Below are 14,873 nucleotides of genomic sequence, written 5' to 3' on the forward strand. Positions count from 1 at the left end.
CCCAGAAGTGAATGCTTCCATTGAATGGCTTCTGAGGCACATTTTTCAATTTTTTTCAATGGATTTTGCTGACCTCCCATTGCGCCTTGGTTGTCAAATGTTTTGGAAGTCAAACGGTCTTCCAGAACAGATTACGTTCTACAACTGAGGTTCGTCTCTACTTAATTTAGAAGTTGGTTAGGAATAATGGAATAAGTCATGAATGGTTCCATCAGAAGTTTATCCTACAATGTGCCCACCTAGCAACTGAGAAGCTAGAGTCATCTTGGTAGGGTGTGGGGGGGGGGGAGCTCACATGACTGCATGCTTCTCCATGGAGCTGGGGGAGAGAAACCTTTATTCCTGATACCTAGGTTTTCTGTGAGCAGGGGATTCCTTGTATGGGGGAAACCTTGGCATGTGAATCCTTATGCACTATCTGGAGTGCTGCAATGCATATGGAGGTTTACCACCAGTAAGAACTTGGCTCAATCACCACCTGAGTGTACAGATTCTTAACCACAGGAATGCCCGTTTTTTCTCCTCTTTGCAAATACATCTAAGCCAAAAGAAGCAGAATACAGGAGGTTCATAAGGTGAAACTAGGGTTCGTGGAACTAACGGGTACCTTGAACCCTGTTGTTGCCTGTGTGAAGAATCAAAACTGAGCTTCGTCACTTGTCTTTTGTTTTCTTATACTGAGAGCACAGGTTGGATGTTTGCCCAGAACTTTTAGTGCTACAATGTTGGGTTGCTCCGATGCTCAACTCCAAATTGCATTTAGTATCCCTAGGCTATGATGCTAAGATCAGAACAATATGGGGGTGGGGAGTGGGAAAGCCACTAAGCATTTCTATACGTAATGGGTAGCAGTTGAAATTGTCACTCTGTGGGTGGAAGAAGTATGTCTTTGAAGAGAAAGGGTCCTTCTGTTCAGAGATGCCACCCTTAACCTCTGGGTTTCATACAGTGACAAGAATGCAACCATGCTGAAGTGCCACACTGCATTGTGGGGCACTGCCTAGGTTTTTGCTCCAGACACCAAAGTACTTACACTCTCAGCTCAGTCTTTTACCTACATGGCACAGTCTTGATTGTGGATGTTCTCTAGACTGCAAAGCAGACTTAGAAGATTGCAGGATCCTTGCCTCATCTTTCGGGCCCCCTTCCAAATGCCGCTAGTTCTTGGGATTGCAAGATTTCTTCTTGCTACAGGAACCAAAGGTCATGAGCTCTTTCCTTATCACTGTACTTTTAGGGTCTAGTCAAATGGGCACAGATGCTCCGGAATGTGCAGTTTCCTCTCCCGAAGGAATGATGTTGGCCTTTAATCTTATGTTTTGCTTAAAATAAAGTCCTGTTTGTTGTCATCAGTCACTAGAACGTGCTTTTCCTGACTCTGGCAATGTTGCAGAGCCACCTTTCCAAAGACTCGCTCACTCTCCTCCCATTCATGCAAGTTAAAACTGATGACATAAAAACAGTAAAGGTAAAGGGACCCCTGACCATTAGGTCCAGTCGTGACCAACTCTGGGGTTGCGCGCTCATCTCGCTCTATAGGCCGAGGGAGCCAGCGTTTGTCCGCAGACAGCTTCCGGGTTGTGTGGCCAGCATGACTAAGCCGCTTCTGGCGAGCCAGAGCAGTACACGGAAACGCCGTTTACCTTCCCGCTGGAGTGGTACCTATTTATCTACTTGCACTTTGACGTGCTTTCGAACTGCTAGGTTGGCAGGAGCAGGGACCAAGCAACAGGAGCTCACCCCGTCACGGGGATTCGAACCGCCAACCTTCTGATCGGCAAGTCCTAGGCTCTGTGGTTTAACCCACAGCGCCACCAATAACAGTATACATGAGCATATTCACAAAGACTCATTTTGCAAAATAATACTGTTACGGTGTAATTGTATTTCTTCTTGGTGCTCCTTCCTATAGTGCAGATAAGTCCTTTGGTCTATTTCCACCTGCTAAATTGCATCTGAATAAATGTTATATTACTAGATTGGAGTCTCTGTGTTATTTCCTTGAACTGAAAACAATTTTTTTTTACAGGAGAAGCAGCGTTCACATATGTCATGACAGACTTAAAACAGTGAATAACCTGCATTATTTCCACTTCTAGAAAAGCTGATTGCTTATCAAAGGGAATTTCATGCTTTGAAAGAACGTCTTCGTGTAGCTGAGCACCGAACCCTGCAGCGTTCTTCTGAATTAAATGCCATCTTGGAGCAGTTCAGACGGGCAGTCGCAGAAACAAATGGAAGTAAGGATGCACTGAGCAGTGTTTCAGGTACAGGCTAATTTTCTTGTTTATTATTATTTTTTCTTTGAAAATAAAAATTAAAGATTGACATGTTTGCCACTTCCCTTCTCTCAATCTTTTTCTCCTTGTGCATTTGTAACTATTCATTTGTTGACGAGTTTGTAAATAAAAACTAGCAAATATTTCCTTCCTTGCTCTTTCCTTTAGGATTAACTTTGTTCCATGTGAGAAGCAAGTGCTTGTGAGAAGCAAGTGCTCAGATTCAGATTTGCACAGGATCCAATTTCTTGCTTTGTACTGAATGTTTGGACGTGAAGGAAATACACTATACCTTGCATCTAGAAATTATTACCTGGTTTCTGTTGCTTTGGTGAAGCAACCTGATGTCCAGGCTACAAATACCTAAATAAAATTTCATTTTCCCAGTACGGGAATAAATGTCATTTATTGTAACGTTGGAAGGGACACCCGGGGGTCATGTAGTCCAACTGCCTGCAATGCAGGAATCTCAGCTAAAGCATCCATGACAGATGTCAACCGCTTGTCTATATTTGCATTCTTTCTTATTTCCAGCGTCTTGAGATATGAATTGGTTCCATGGAGGATTCTGGATTTGATCTCTGTATAATGTGTGCAAAGAATTTATCCATTTGGGCCAATGGGGGGACACACGTTCTCTTTGAAAGCCCCCTGGTGCCAAACTTCTTGCTTTGTTGAATTCATTATAGATTAATCATTTGTGGAGGGGGAAATACATAAAACCAGATTGGACTCCCTCAGGTGCAAAAACTCATCTAGGTTTTATTTTCGTAATGACAACTGTTCCTTAAACCCATGTAAGTTATTGTAGTAGTGCAGTTGGTTTAAACAATTCTACTTTAGTATACTTAGCTTATATAGAACTGCAATTACCAGCATTCCCCAGGCATAGGGATTGGTTGTAAAACCATCCTTGGAATTGTAGAAACAGAAGTTTCCCTAGAACTCTCAGCACCCTTAAGAAACTACAGTTCTCAGGATTCTTAGGGGCTGTTTAAAGTGGTCATAAAGGTAAAGGTAAAGGTACCCCTGCCTCTACGGGCCAGTCGTGTCTGACTCTAGGGTTGTGCGCCCATCTCACTTAAGAGGCCGGGGGCCAGCGCTGTCCGGAGACACTTCCGGGTCACGTGGCCAGCGTGACAAAGCTGCATCTGGCGAGCCAGCGCAGCACACGGAAACGCCGTTTACCTTCCCGCCAGTAAGCGGTCCCTATTTATCTACTTGCACCCGGGGGTGCTTTCGAACTGCTAGGTTGGCAGGCGCTGGGACCGAGCAACAGGAGCGCACCCCGCCGCGGGGATTCGAACCACCGACCTTTCGATCGGCAAGTCCTAGGCACTGAGGCTTTTACCCACAGCGCCACCCGCGTCCCTCATTAAAGTGGTCATATAATGCTCTAAATGTACAAGGCATTAGGTGGGGACCTAAGCTGAATTCGTTTGAAAAAGAGCAACAAGCCCTCTTCATTTGTGTGGCCGACTTTCAAATGTTGCACAGAATGCTGCTTCCATTCCCAGGCAAACCACTATTTTGCGACATTCCATGACTATTGCTTTTATTTTAGAATCTATTTTTTAAATATTCTGTTTCATATAAACCTGTGAAATGTGTACAGTTCCGTATACTTTGGGTTAGATACTTGGTTAGGGTCCATTTTGGTTGGATGAATGCATAGCTATATAATGTATATATTTGTTTTCAGATGAAACGTTAAAACTGCTAAAGGAGTTAACAAGCAGGAAAGCTCTTCAAGTGCCAAATATATATTACCACTTGCCTCATTTATTGAAAAATGAAGGAAGCCTTCGACCTTCAGTGCAGGTTGGCCTTGGAAGAACCGGAGGTAAAACTGACAATATTTCTATGATTGATGCACTTAAAGATGTATACAAACCCTCGTGGCTGTAGCAAAAAGGCTCTGTACACAACTACTTTCAGACAAAAGATATAGGAATCTTACTTCTTTTGTTAGCTGTCTCTTAGAATTCAGGTTGAATCCAAGGTCGAAGAAGCTTGTCTTTAACCTTCTCTTTTATTGTCTCATGCAGATCCCACACTTTTGATGTTAAGGTATAATTTAAAAAACCCCACTAATTTGAAGCAGCATGCCTGTTCTTAAATTAAGTTTTTAAAAATAACAATGCATGGGTTTTTCCACATGCTCACAAATTAGTAGGCTGGGGTGGAATTCAATGTTGTGCTGCTACAAACGTTCCATCTGTGCAAGCAATTACAGCTTGCCAGATGGAACGACCCTCCTCCCTTCTCCTCTCCCCGCATGCTCTTCTGGAGGCTCTCCTGAACCCTCCAGAGCCAATTGGGGGGGCATGGGGGAGGAGAGGTGGGGAAGCCCCTTTGCACAAGGGGAGATCCTTGCACAGGGTTCCACTGATGGGAACATTAAGTGAGTCCTGCCCATTGTTTCCATGCTGTGTAGGGACTGTAGAATGTGGAATATAGGGGTAGGTAACTGGGTCTCCTTTAGTTGCTTGTTGCTTTTTTTTGGCAAGTGTTTAAGTACACAAAGTAGTTCCAATAAAATATAATCACTTGGTCCAAGGAGACCAATGCAACTGCTGCTTATTAATTTTTTTGCATGCACAGTGGGGACTATTATTTATTTTTCTCCTTGCCAACTCCTCTGCAGCCCATCAAGAAATGGTCGCTGACACTCCCGTGTCAATACGATGGTGTTGTACGTAGTAAGGAAAACTAACAGTGCACTTCAGACATTGGCCTGGTTCCCACATGACACTAAACCATGGTTTATAACTTGACCACCTGAACCTGGCCCAGTGTTATAACTATGGTTTGTTAATCACAAACAAACCACACTTGCAAGCCCCATGGTTCACTGATTGTTTATAAACCATGATGGTAAATGTGTGCTTCTTGTTCTGAAATTGCACCCAGAAAAATTTGGTGTGTGAAGTGACCTGTATAGTATTTCATAAGGCACAGAGGAGTTGTTGTTGAGAAAATGAAGGAAGACTCACTGCGTAAGTAGATCTTTGGCCCCAAGGTAAATGGGCTGTACATTCTCCTTCAGTTTTGATTCTTTCATGTTATGCTATTGAATGCCAGTCCTGCAAAACAGATTAGTAGGACTTAGTCATGAAGACATCTCCTGAGAAATGTTCGCTATTGAATTATGGGTGTCTGTCTGCAAAACATTATTTTCACATCCGTTGCTCTGCATGGATTGTTAAGTCTGCATTATCTAGTAGCCCAAAGTTTTCATAATCCAACTTCTGTTGGTTGGCTTTTAAATAATAATAATAATAATAATAATAATAATAATAATAATAATAGAGAGGCTTTGCATTTGTGGATTTTGTACTGTTTGGATTTAACGAGAGGTGTGTGGTTTTAATGCATGTCAGGTATGAAAGGCACATGATCAAACATTATGGTTTATATGTATGGTTTATATGTATGCATGAAAACTCTTTTTAATGGAAAGGGTTTCAGCAGGCAAATGACTTGTATGACTTGTATCATGCACTTGTTGGCAAAAATCCAACTTAAAATCTGTAGAAAGAAAAGATGGCAGTTCTGGGACAGCTTCAGACAAGCAGCTCAGCACCTCCCCTCCCTCCCCCCAAAAAAACTGTGATAGTTTTTCAGTTGTTCTGCAATGGTTTCTCACCACCCATTGACTGAGGAGGCTGCTTGTGTTAATAGAGTTGATGGGAGAAGGGGTTTCAATTACAGTACAGGAACTGAGGAAGAAAAAGTAGGTGATGCTGATTTTGGATTAGTCATAATGGATAAGAGCTACGTAGCTAGGAAAAACTCGGAGTAAAGAGAGCCTTTTGGGCGAAAAGTTGTATCTTGCACAATCCAACATTTGAACAAAATTCAGTTTTCCTGACCAAAGAGAGGCTGAAACGTTGGTCTGAGACTTTTATACAAACACACTACCCATAAGAGAAACTCCCCCCCCCCGGCCAAATGTATGCTTCCTGTTTTGATCATACCTGTAGTATTGAAATTGTTTTTGTTCCTTTACACCGAAATCCAAATAATAATAATAAAAAATCACCCCTTGATTATGCCCTGTTTCACTCTGTTATGTTTTAAAAGTATTTTTACACCTTGCATAACAAACCACATTCTTTCCTGTTGAAACCACCCGAGTGAATTGCTCATTGTTGTTTTTCAGTTTCTATAGTAATGGGAATTCCGACTGTAAAGAGAAAAGTAAAATCTTACCTTACAGAAACTCTTCACTCACTGATTGACAAGCTGTCTCCAGAAGAGAAACTAGACTGTGTTATGGTTGTCTTCATAGGAGAGGTAAGCCCAAGGCAGGCTGTTACCATTGTAGCTCTGTTTCTGATTGAAAGAAGCACCAGTGTGTGGGATGTTACTGCTGCTTACGTTATTTGTCAGTTTTGCGTTTCATCTCTTCCTGCTGTATAGTCATATTGAAAATGTTTTGCCTTCTCTGAACATGAAGAGGCTCACTGCGTGTGGAATTATATCTTATTCCACTCTCCTACACTGAGTGGGCTTAAGTTCAGTGGGGAGAATTAAGCAGATCTTTAAAATAGTTCTCATTTAAATACTTTGCTTGCATTTGCATGTGCATTCGTATGGACAGTGAAATAAAACCTGCATTTCTGATGGAAAATGGTGATTTCTGGCTAGCGGCTTGAGCTACATATGGGTGATAGTTTTGTTATTCCTGTAGTAAGATACAGTTGTGATGCTATCAGCTGCTAAAGGCACTTAACAGAGGAAACAGACTTATGCCGCAACTACAGTGATGTTCTGCAAACAAACAAACAAGACAGAGCTTGCCTGTAATTGTGATGTGAGAAAAAAACATCTTCCTCCATTTTCTATCTGGTGCAAGCATGCAGTGGCAAGAAGGTAGTCTTTGAGGTGTTGTGGACGCTGCCACCCTGCCTCAGTTTTTAAAACCAGCACCAGAGCAGCAGTGTGAACTCTTGCTACTCCACAGCCCAGGAGTATTGCTAGGTCCTGATCCTGGATATGAAAGTTAAGCGGCTGTGCTTTAATTCGTGATAAGTGCCCCAAGCCCAAGCCCATGCTTTGTAACAATCCAGAACAATTGAGGATTAGACATTAAGATGAAGATTTTTATAATTATGCAATCCACCTTCATGATGCTTTTTTACTAAGACCGGCCAAATATATGCTTTTGACCTGAAGACCTTGCTGTCTAAATTTTGATAGAAGGGGAGAGAAAGGGAGAGAAAAATGTATGAATAAGGAATGGACATGAGTATACAATTACATGTATAGTCTTGTTTATTAAATTTGTATACAGTGGTAGCTCGGGTTAAGTACTTAATTTGTTCCGGAGGTCTGTTCTTAACCTGAAACTGTTCTTAACCTGAAGCACCACTTTAGCTAATGGGGCCTCCTGCTGCCGCCACGCCGCCAGAGCACGATTTCTGTTCTTATCCTGAAGCAAAGTTCTTAACCTGAAGCACTATTTCTGGGTTATCGGAGTCTGTAACCTGAAGCGTATGTAACTTGAAGCGTATGTAACCCGAGGTACCACTGTACTGCCCTTCATCTGAAGGCACTGCTGATCTGGGTTCTGGTGTTACCCAAATTTCCTGATTTGATCTTAGGCAAAAAGCACCTGTTAAATCTGTGCTCATTGAACCTATAATGGGACATTTTGCTTTCTCTTTCTTGTTTAACTGAAAGAGAATAAATACATTGTGTGCATTAATACATGACTGTTGAATTGCCTAATTAACTGGATAGGTACTAACACAAAATGAGTTTGTGCGGCTGTAACAAATTTAAGATCAATTGAGAACGGTCAGGAAACTGAATTATTTCTGGAGGCTAATCCGTTAGAATACAAAATATCATCCAAACAGTTCTTCAGTACTCTGTCCCCACATATGTTTCAAAGAAATTAAGTGACTCTCCAGAGTCCAGACATTCGATTTTACAATTACCAAATCACATTTAGTCAATGTTATTTTTCTAGAAAAAGAGGTGCTGGAATTCCCCATGTGTGCCTTTCTTTGTTCTTTTATAATGGCAATGGGGCCCATCTGAAAAGTGCTGGAACGGAGTTCCGGCGAGTTCCGGCTGAAGGAAAAGCCCTTCAATTAGTTCAAATAAATCCCATAAGGCGTAACTCTATACTCAATCTTTCAACATTAATTTATTTTTTAAGTTCTGCCTGAATATTAAGTAAAAAACTGGTCTTTCCAATTGGAAGGATTTTCAAACACATCTCTAGGTATTGTGTATTTACCCCCCAACCCCTTGTCATCGGGTAGTTAGCTTTCCAATACATTTTACACTTGGATTGGAGGTTAAGCAATAAACAGTGAGATAGTCAGAGCAAACATGGCATACGGTAATTTAGAGAGAGTAAACAACTGCCCAAACCTAGGCTGTGATCTGCCACTTTTTGCAGTACAGTGGTGCCTCGCAAGACGAAATTAATCCGTTCCGCGAGTCTCTTCGTCTTGCGGTTTTTTCGTCTTGCGAAGCACAGCTATTAGCGGCTATTAGCGGCTTAGCGGCTTAGTGGCTATTAACGGCTTAGCGGCTTTAAGAAAAAGGAAACAAACTCACAAGAACTCGCAAGACGAAACGTCTTGCGAAGCCAGCCCATAGGGAAAATCGTCTTGCAAAGCGACGCAAAAACCGAAAAACCCTTTCATCTTGCGCGTTTTTCGTTTTGCGAGGCATTCGTCTTGCGGGGCACCACTGTAACGTTTTTTTCAGTTGCTTATTGCAGGTTAAAGTGAAAAGTGGGGGGGGGGAGGATGTGGTGGGAGAGCAGAGAGAAAAGGAGCAAACTGAGCTGTGGAAATGCCATACAAAACCAGGACTGTGTTTGGTTATCAACCAACATAAGGACATAGGAAGATTCCTTATACAGTGGTACCTTGGTTTACGAACTTTTACGTTCCCGAAGTCCATTCTTAAACCAAAACTATTCTTAAACCGAGGCGCATTTTCCCTAATGAGGCCTCCCACCACCGGTGCCCTTCCACTGTTTGGCTTCCGTTCTTAGACCAAGGTAAAGTTCGCGAACCGGGACGCTACTTCCGGTTTTGCGGCGTTCTTAAACCGAATAGTTCATAAACAGGGCTGTACTTAAACCGAGGTACCACTGTACTGATTCAGACCTTTGGTCGATCCGGCATGCTTTGTTTAAATCAGTGTTACCCAAACTTGGGTCTCCAGCTGTTTTCAGACTACAATTCCCATCATCCCTGGTCTTGCTGGCTAGGGATGATGGGAGTTGTAGTCCAAAACAGCTAGAAACACTGGCTTAAATTGACTACTAGGAGCTCTGCAGGGTTTCAGACAGGAGCCCTTTCCAGCCCTGCCTCAAGATCCCAGGGACAGAACCTGGAATCTTTCACATGTGCTTTACAACTGAAAATACTCTTTATGCTGAAATACCTTTAACAGCAGCCAGAAGAGTTTTAGACAAACTGTAGAAGCCTGCTAGTTCTCTGTACATTTTTTTAATTATATAAATTTGTAACGGTGAGGCTTGAAAGAGATTGCTTAAGCTAACTTCATTAGAAATATGAATGTGCTCCTTTATAAGACAGTTTGAGCTGTACAAAATGAGCATTGTGGAGTATCTCCTGTCCCCAGAAAAAATTTTGGGAACATATACTGTACCTTGTTTGCTAACCAAGGCAGCCAGCTCTGCAAATATATGGTTAAGACTGTTTGCCATGACTCTACATATTGCTTATTTAACTGCAGAAGCTACTATTGGCATTGAGCCTGGAGCAGAAACAGCGTCAGTCTGGAAGTTATGTAAACCTGTATTTGATGTAGTACACTTCTGTGTTGCATGTAAAGGAGGAATTATTGTACGAAGTTTGTTTGTTTTTGTTTTTTAAAGCAAAAACAGTCTTTCTAAACGGTGCACCAATTTCTAATTTGGAGCATGTATTTTCCCCAAACTGTACTTCCATCATGGAGATATTGCAGGTTCTCAGTACTCAGACCTCTACAGTTCTTTTACCCAAGGAAAATGCCATTTAGCCTCCTAAAGGTAAAGGGACCCCTGACCATTAGGTCCAGTCGTGACCGACTCCGGGGTTGCGCCGCTCATCTCGCTTTATTGGCCAAGGGAGCCAGCATACAGCTTCCGGGTCATGTGGCCAGCATGTCTAAGCCGCTTCTGGCGAACCAGAGCAGCGCACGGAAACGCTGTTTACCTTCCCACCGAAGCGGTACCTATTTATCTACTTTCACTTTGATGTGCTTTCAAACTGCTAGGTTGGCAGGAGCAGGGACCGAGCAACAGGAGCTCACCCCGTCGCGGGGATTTGAACCGCCAACCTTCTGATCGGCAAGTCCTAGGCTCTGTGGTTTAACCCACAGCGCCACCCGCATCCCTATTTAGCCCCCTAGATACCACTTTTTTGCTGTTACAACTGATATAATACAGTTTCATAGATCTATGAAGCAGGGCATCCAAAACAGGAACTGGGAAGACCACACAGCTTCCAAAGAGAGCTTGGTACACAAAGCAATGTGAAACCAGAGGATAACTCATGGGCTCTGTGCATGGTAAAAAAAACATGTGTGAAATACAGGAGAGGCTTTGTGAGTCAGTTTCCTACTGCATTTCCTTTAGCACCACACTTCAGAGATGAGAGCACTTGCAAGGTAGATGTGTATTGTAGACAAGTGAGATATTTCTGATTATTCATTTTAGCACTTTGCTTGTGTCTGTAAAAATTCAGCTTTTATCTGTTTATAGTTTTACATATGATCAGTCAAAGGGAAAAACTCTGGCTGGTATGTATTGAACCACATTTTGTTTTCCAATGCCTTGTTGGAACTTTCGTGCAGGATGGAAAGAAGTGCAGGTCAGTTTGTTGAAGTTAGCACAAGAAGAGCAGGGAACATTCTGTATTTGTTGCTTTTCTTAGGCTACCTTCAGAGGTAGATTATTCCAGGGTAGTGGTTTGTTGGCACTGAGACACTCAGAGTAAGCAAAAGCGATGCCTTTTTATTAGAATGGTATGTTAGATTGCAAGGTAAGGTAAAGGTCGCTTCGCAGTGCAAATATGTTAATACATACTGCCTTTAAAGTTATAAAACAATCTAAATATACAACATGAAAAACCCTACAGATTGCATGTAGGGCAAATGTATCAAAATCAACCATGGTGGCTTAAGCAGTGTACGGTAGTTTAGCAACCATTTGAGCTACGTGCTTTTCTAATGGATTTGGAGAGATTTTTCTGTACCCTTGGGGTAAATTCAGATTTGAGATTTATATAGAGCAGGATAAAAGCCTCTTCATTCTCCAGATCCGTTCAGAAACTAATTTTTGTGTGTCTGCCAAGACATGGTGACACAAATGTACATATCCATTGTTTCTGTAAATGGGAGAAGCAAACTGGGGAAGGTGGAAAAGGGGACAGGAGTGAGACTTAGGTTCCAAGGAGTTTCTATGAGCCATCAGTTCGAGTTCTACCTTCCAGAGCAGGAGAAAACAAGCTTGCTCCATCTTCCATGTGACAGCCCTTGAGATATTTGAAGATGGCTATCATATCTCCTCTCAGTCTCCTCTTTTCCAGGCTAAACATACCCAGCTCCTTCAACTATTCCTCATAGGACTTGGCTTCTAGACCCTTGATCATCCTAGTTTTAAATTACTGTTTTTCTCAACAGCATACATAGAAGCAGGGACTTGAACCTTTCCCTATCCCTGATGCTTTTTATTTAGCCACGGAGAGCATTGCTTTAAAGATACATGTGTCATTCACAGTTGATACATGGCCATGGTTATTATACCACCACATAGGCTCTGTTCTCACTGAAGGCCGTAACACTGGGATTTGCTTAACTTGACGTGAATGTAGTAAATTAATAAACACAATTTTCTGAATTGAATTAAAAATTGTGCTGGCCAGTGTGCAAGATTGAAATCAATCCCTTGCTATTCTGTGTTTGAATGGACACATTTTGTGACCTCTGTCATGCTAACTTTTTGATGAACATTAATCATTATTTTATGTATTTAAATAATTTCTAGCCACTTCACTGCTACTTGAATTTTTGAAAAAATGCTGTAGAAATTATACAATCATTTAATTTGTTATACTTGGTTCAAAAATGTTGCTTTAAAATGCCTCTCTTTCTCCTCCCCCAGACAGATCTTGATTATGTAAATGGCATTGTAGCAAGCCTAGAAAAGGAGTAAGTTTATTTCATTGTTTATCCATTGTTTATTTCAGTTTTAGTAATAGTTTTCTTCATATGCTTGGGTTGCATACTGTGGTAAATTGCATGGAGCAATTAGATGGTCTCAACTTGCAAAACAGCAAATGGGATTAAAAGGTTCAGTCTGTCATAAACGGATTATGTTGGCATGAAATAAATGGATTGCAAAGCACCTATGCTAAAGCTGCTATGCTAGCGCTAAACTATAGAAGCAGCTACCTGCATACTTAAGAAGTTAATGCATATTGTGGGTTTAAATAATAGATTATGAGAATTAAGGCCAGACCTTAAAGCATTTTCTGCCTTTGTAGAAGACCCGGCTGCCAGTTCTTGCTATTTGCAGCTGCTTGTGCGTTGTTGAATTCTGTCCCAGTGGGATTTTCAAGGGACATGGGGAGGTTTTGTGGAAGGGAGAGATCATGCAGAAGTCACCTCACAGCCTTTGGACCCCAACCTGTACATATCACTTTATATATGAATCTACATTAGTGGTTAAGCCAGGCATAGGCAAATCTGGCCCTCCAGATGTTTTGGGACTACAACTCCCATCATCCCTAGCTAACAGGACCAGTGGTCAGAGATGATGGGAGTTGTAGTCCGAAAACATCTGGAGGGCCGAGTTTGCCTATGCCTGGGTTAAGCTGATATTAACTTGGCCACAATATGATTAGGTTGATACTAATTCGCCCGGTGCTACTGGGTGAGCACTGTGACTGAACATAAATTTGAACCAACCCAGCTCCAACATTTGATCACCACATCGGGTTTCTGGAGTGTAGTGTTTCCTAGAATAGAATATAATGACAATTTTTAACTTTCTGAATACAGGTTTTCTAAAGAAATCAGTTCTGGCTTGGTGGAAGTAATAGCTCCACCTGCATCCTACTATCCTGACTTGACAAACCTAAAAGAGACGTTTGGAGACTCAAAAGAAAGAGTCAGGTAAGAATTTCTCAGGGTACTGGGGAATAACAACTTCATTCATTGTAGATTGTAGAGTGCATTGAAAATTCAGGACATGGAAATTTCATAAATGGAAACTGCCATGTTCCCCCGCCCCCTAGTATTAATAGTAACTGGGGGTGAAATACTCAGATTGCTACCATAGGGAAGAAAGTTAATCTCTCTGCACCATGCTATTCTCCTGGTTTTGAAATTCCCTCTCCATGGTGTTCACCCTACAGGGAAAACAAATAGGTACTTGCTGCTTCTTTGTGGAACTGCTTGGTATGATGGCTGTAAAAGGCCACAGCTTGACAGCACTTGGTTGGTGGGAGAATCCTGCAATGAAACAACTGAAAGGGCAGACTACATTGCTTCTGGCAAGTCAGCTCCCCAAATGGTGACTCCAAAGAGGACTTCAGGGTTCACCACCATTATAGGAATGCTACCTCCTGAAACCTTGTATATGCCTTCATTGCTTACTGAGATGCTTAGTTTAGAAAACTAACTGTATTTAATTTCAGATGGCGGACAAAGCAGAACCTGGATTATTGTTTCCTTATGATGTATGCACAGAAAAAGGGTGTTTACTACATTCAGGTAAATTGTTGTTGTTGTTTTACTTTGAATGGTGAAAACTAGTATCAAAGACATGTCCTGTGCTCTTGTAATCAGCATAAGAACAGTTATTTACTTGAACTGCAGGGTTGGCATAGTATATAGGAATTGTTTATAAGTGTTTTATAAACAAACAAAAATCCAAGCCAACTAAGGGTGATGGGTATGTAAATCAAAACTTTTTAGGAAAATAGAGCTAAAACAAGTAAGGTGATTTGTAGTTGTGTTTTCCCTTTAAATGTTTTAATTTTAAATATAAAGTGCCTTAGTTAAATATTGTTGGTTTTTTTATTGTTAAAAAATGATGCTAAGATTCTTTCCAGATTTAGCTGCTTGAGCAAGCCTGCGTTTATTACTTTAGAAACAGCTGTAATTGCCAAGGTCATGCTTTGCAAATATGGTTTAGTTCGTCACATATGGCTGCAATAAGACCAAGATTGATATGCACATGCTTAGTTTCACACACTGTCTAAGTAGCTGATTCTAATTCAGTGAATCTAATTTGCTCCTGTAAAATTGAGCAGCTGCGTCATTTCTTGCCTAAATAGGATTTACAGTAAGAGCAAAACCCTGTAATAACTACAGAGCTGCACAAATGTTTTTTTCCAGCTCTGCCTTCGATCCTACATCATCAAAGTAAATTTGGAAATAACACATTTTATCCTTTAAGTGATTCTCCTGCAGTGCCTTGCCCCCGCATAAAGCCAGCCATTCCATATCCTATCTGCACATAAAAGATGGGATTGCAACGAGAAATGGATAGAGTCTCTGTCTGACATGATAATTCCTGCACTATTTGGGGTTTTTTTCTGGTATTCC

At 41.5% G+C, this 14,873-nt stretch overlaps 1 protein-coding gene across 4 annotated transcripts in view; it reads left to right on the top strand.

Moving 5' to 3' along the window:
- Positions 1-14,873, top strand: part of MGAT4A (alpha-1,3-mannosyl-glycoprotein 4-beta-N-acetylglucosaminyltransferase A) — a 55,383-nt gene that overhangs the window by 22,184 nt on the left and 18,326 nt on the right. For all 4 annotated transcript variants that reach the window (XM_083610758.1, XM_083610756.1, XM_083610759.1 and 1 more), the window contains exons 3-8: positions 2,100-2,267; positions 3,982-4,122; positions 6,445-6,578; positions 12,424-12,470; positions 13,323-13,436; positions 13,961-14,036. In XM_083610758.1, the coding sequence (XP_083466884.1) occupies positions 2,100-2,267; positions 3,982-4,122; positions 6,445-6,578; positions 12,424-12,470; positions 13,323-13,436; positions 13,961-14,036 (680 nt within the window). The remainder of the gene's footprint in view (positions 1-2,099; positions 2,268-3,981; positions 4,123-6,444; positions 6,579-12,423; positions 12,471-13,322; positions 13,437-13,960; positions 14,037-14,873) is intronic.

Source organism: Podarcis filfolensis, assembly GCF_964270895.1.
Source record: "Podarcis filfolensis genome assembly, chromosome: 4".
NCBI classification, from domain to species: Eukaryota; Metazoa; Chordata; class Lepidosauria; order Squamata; family Lacertidae; genus Podarcis; species Podarcis filfolensis.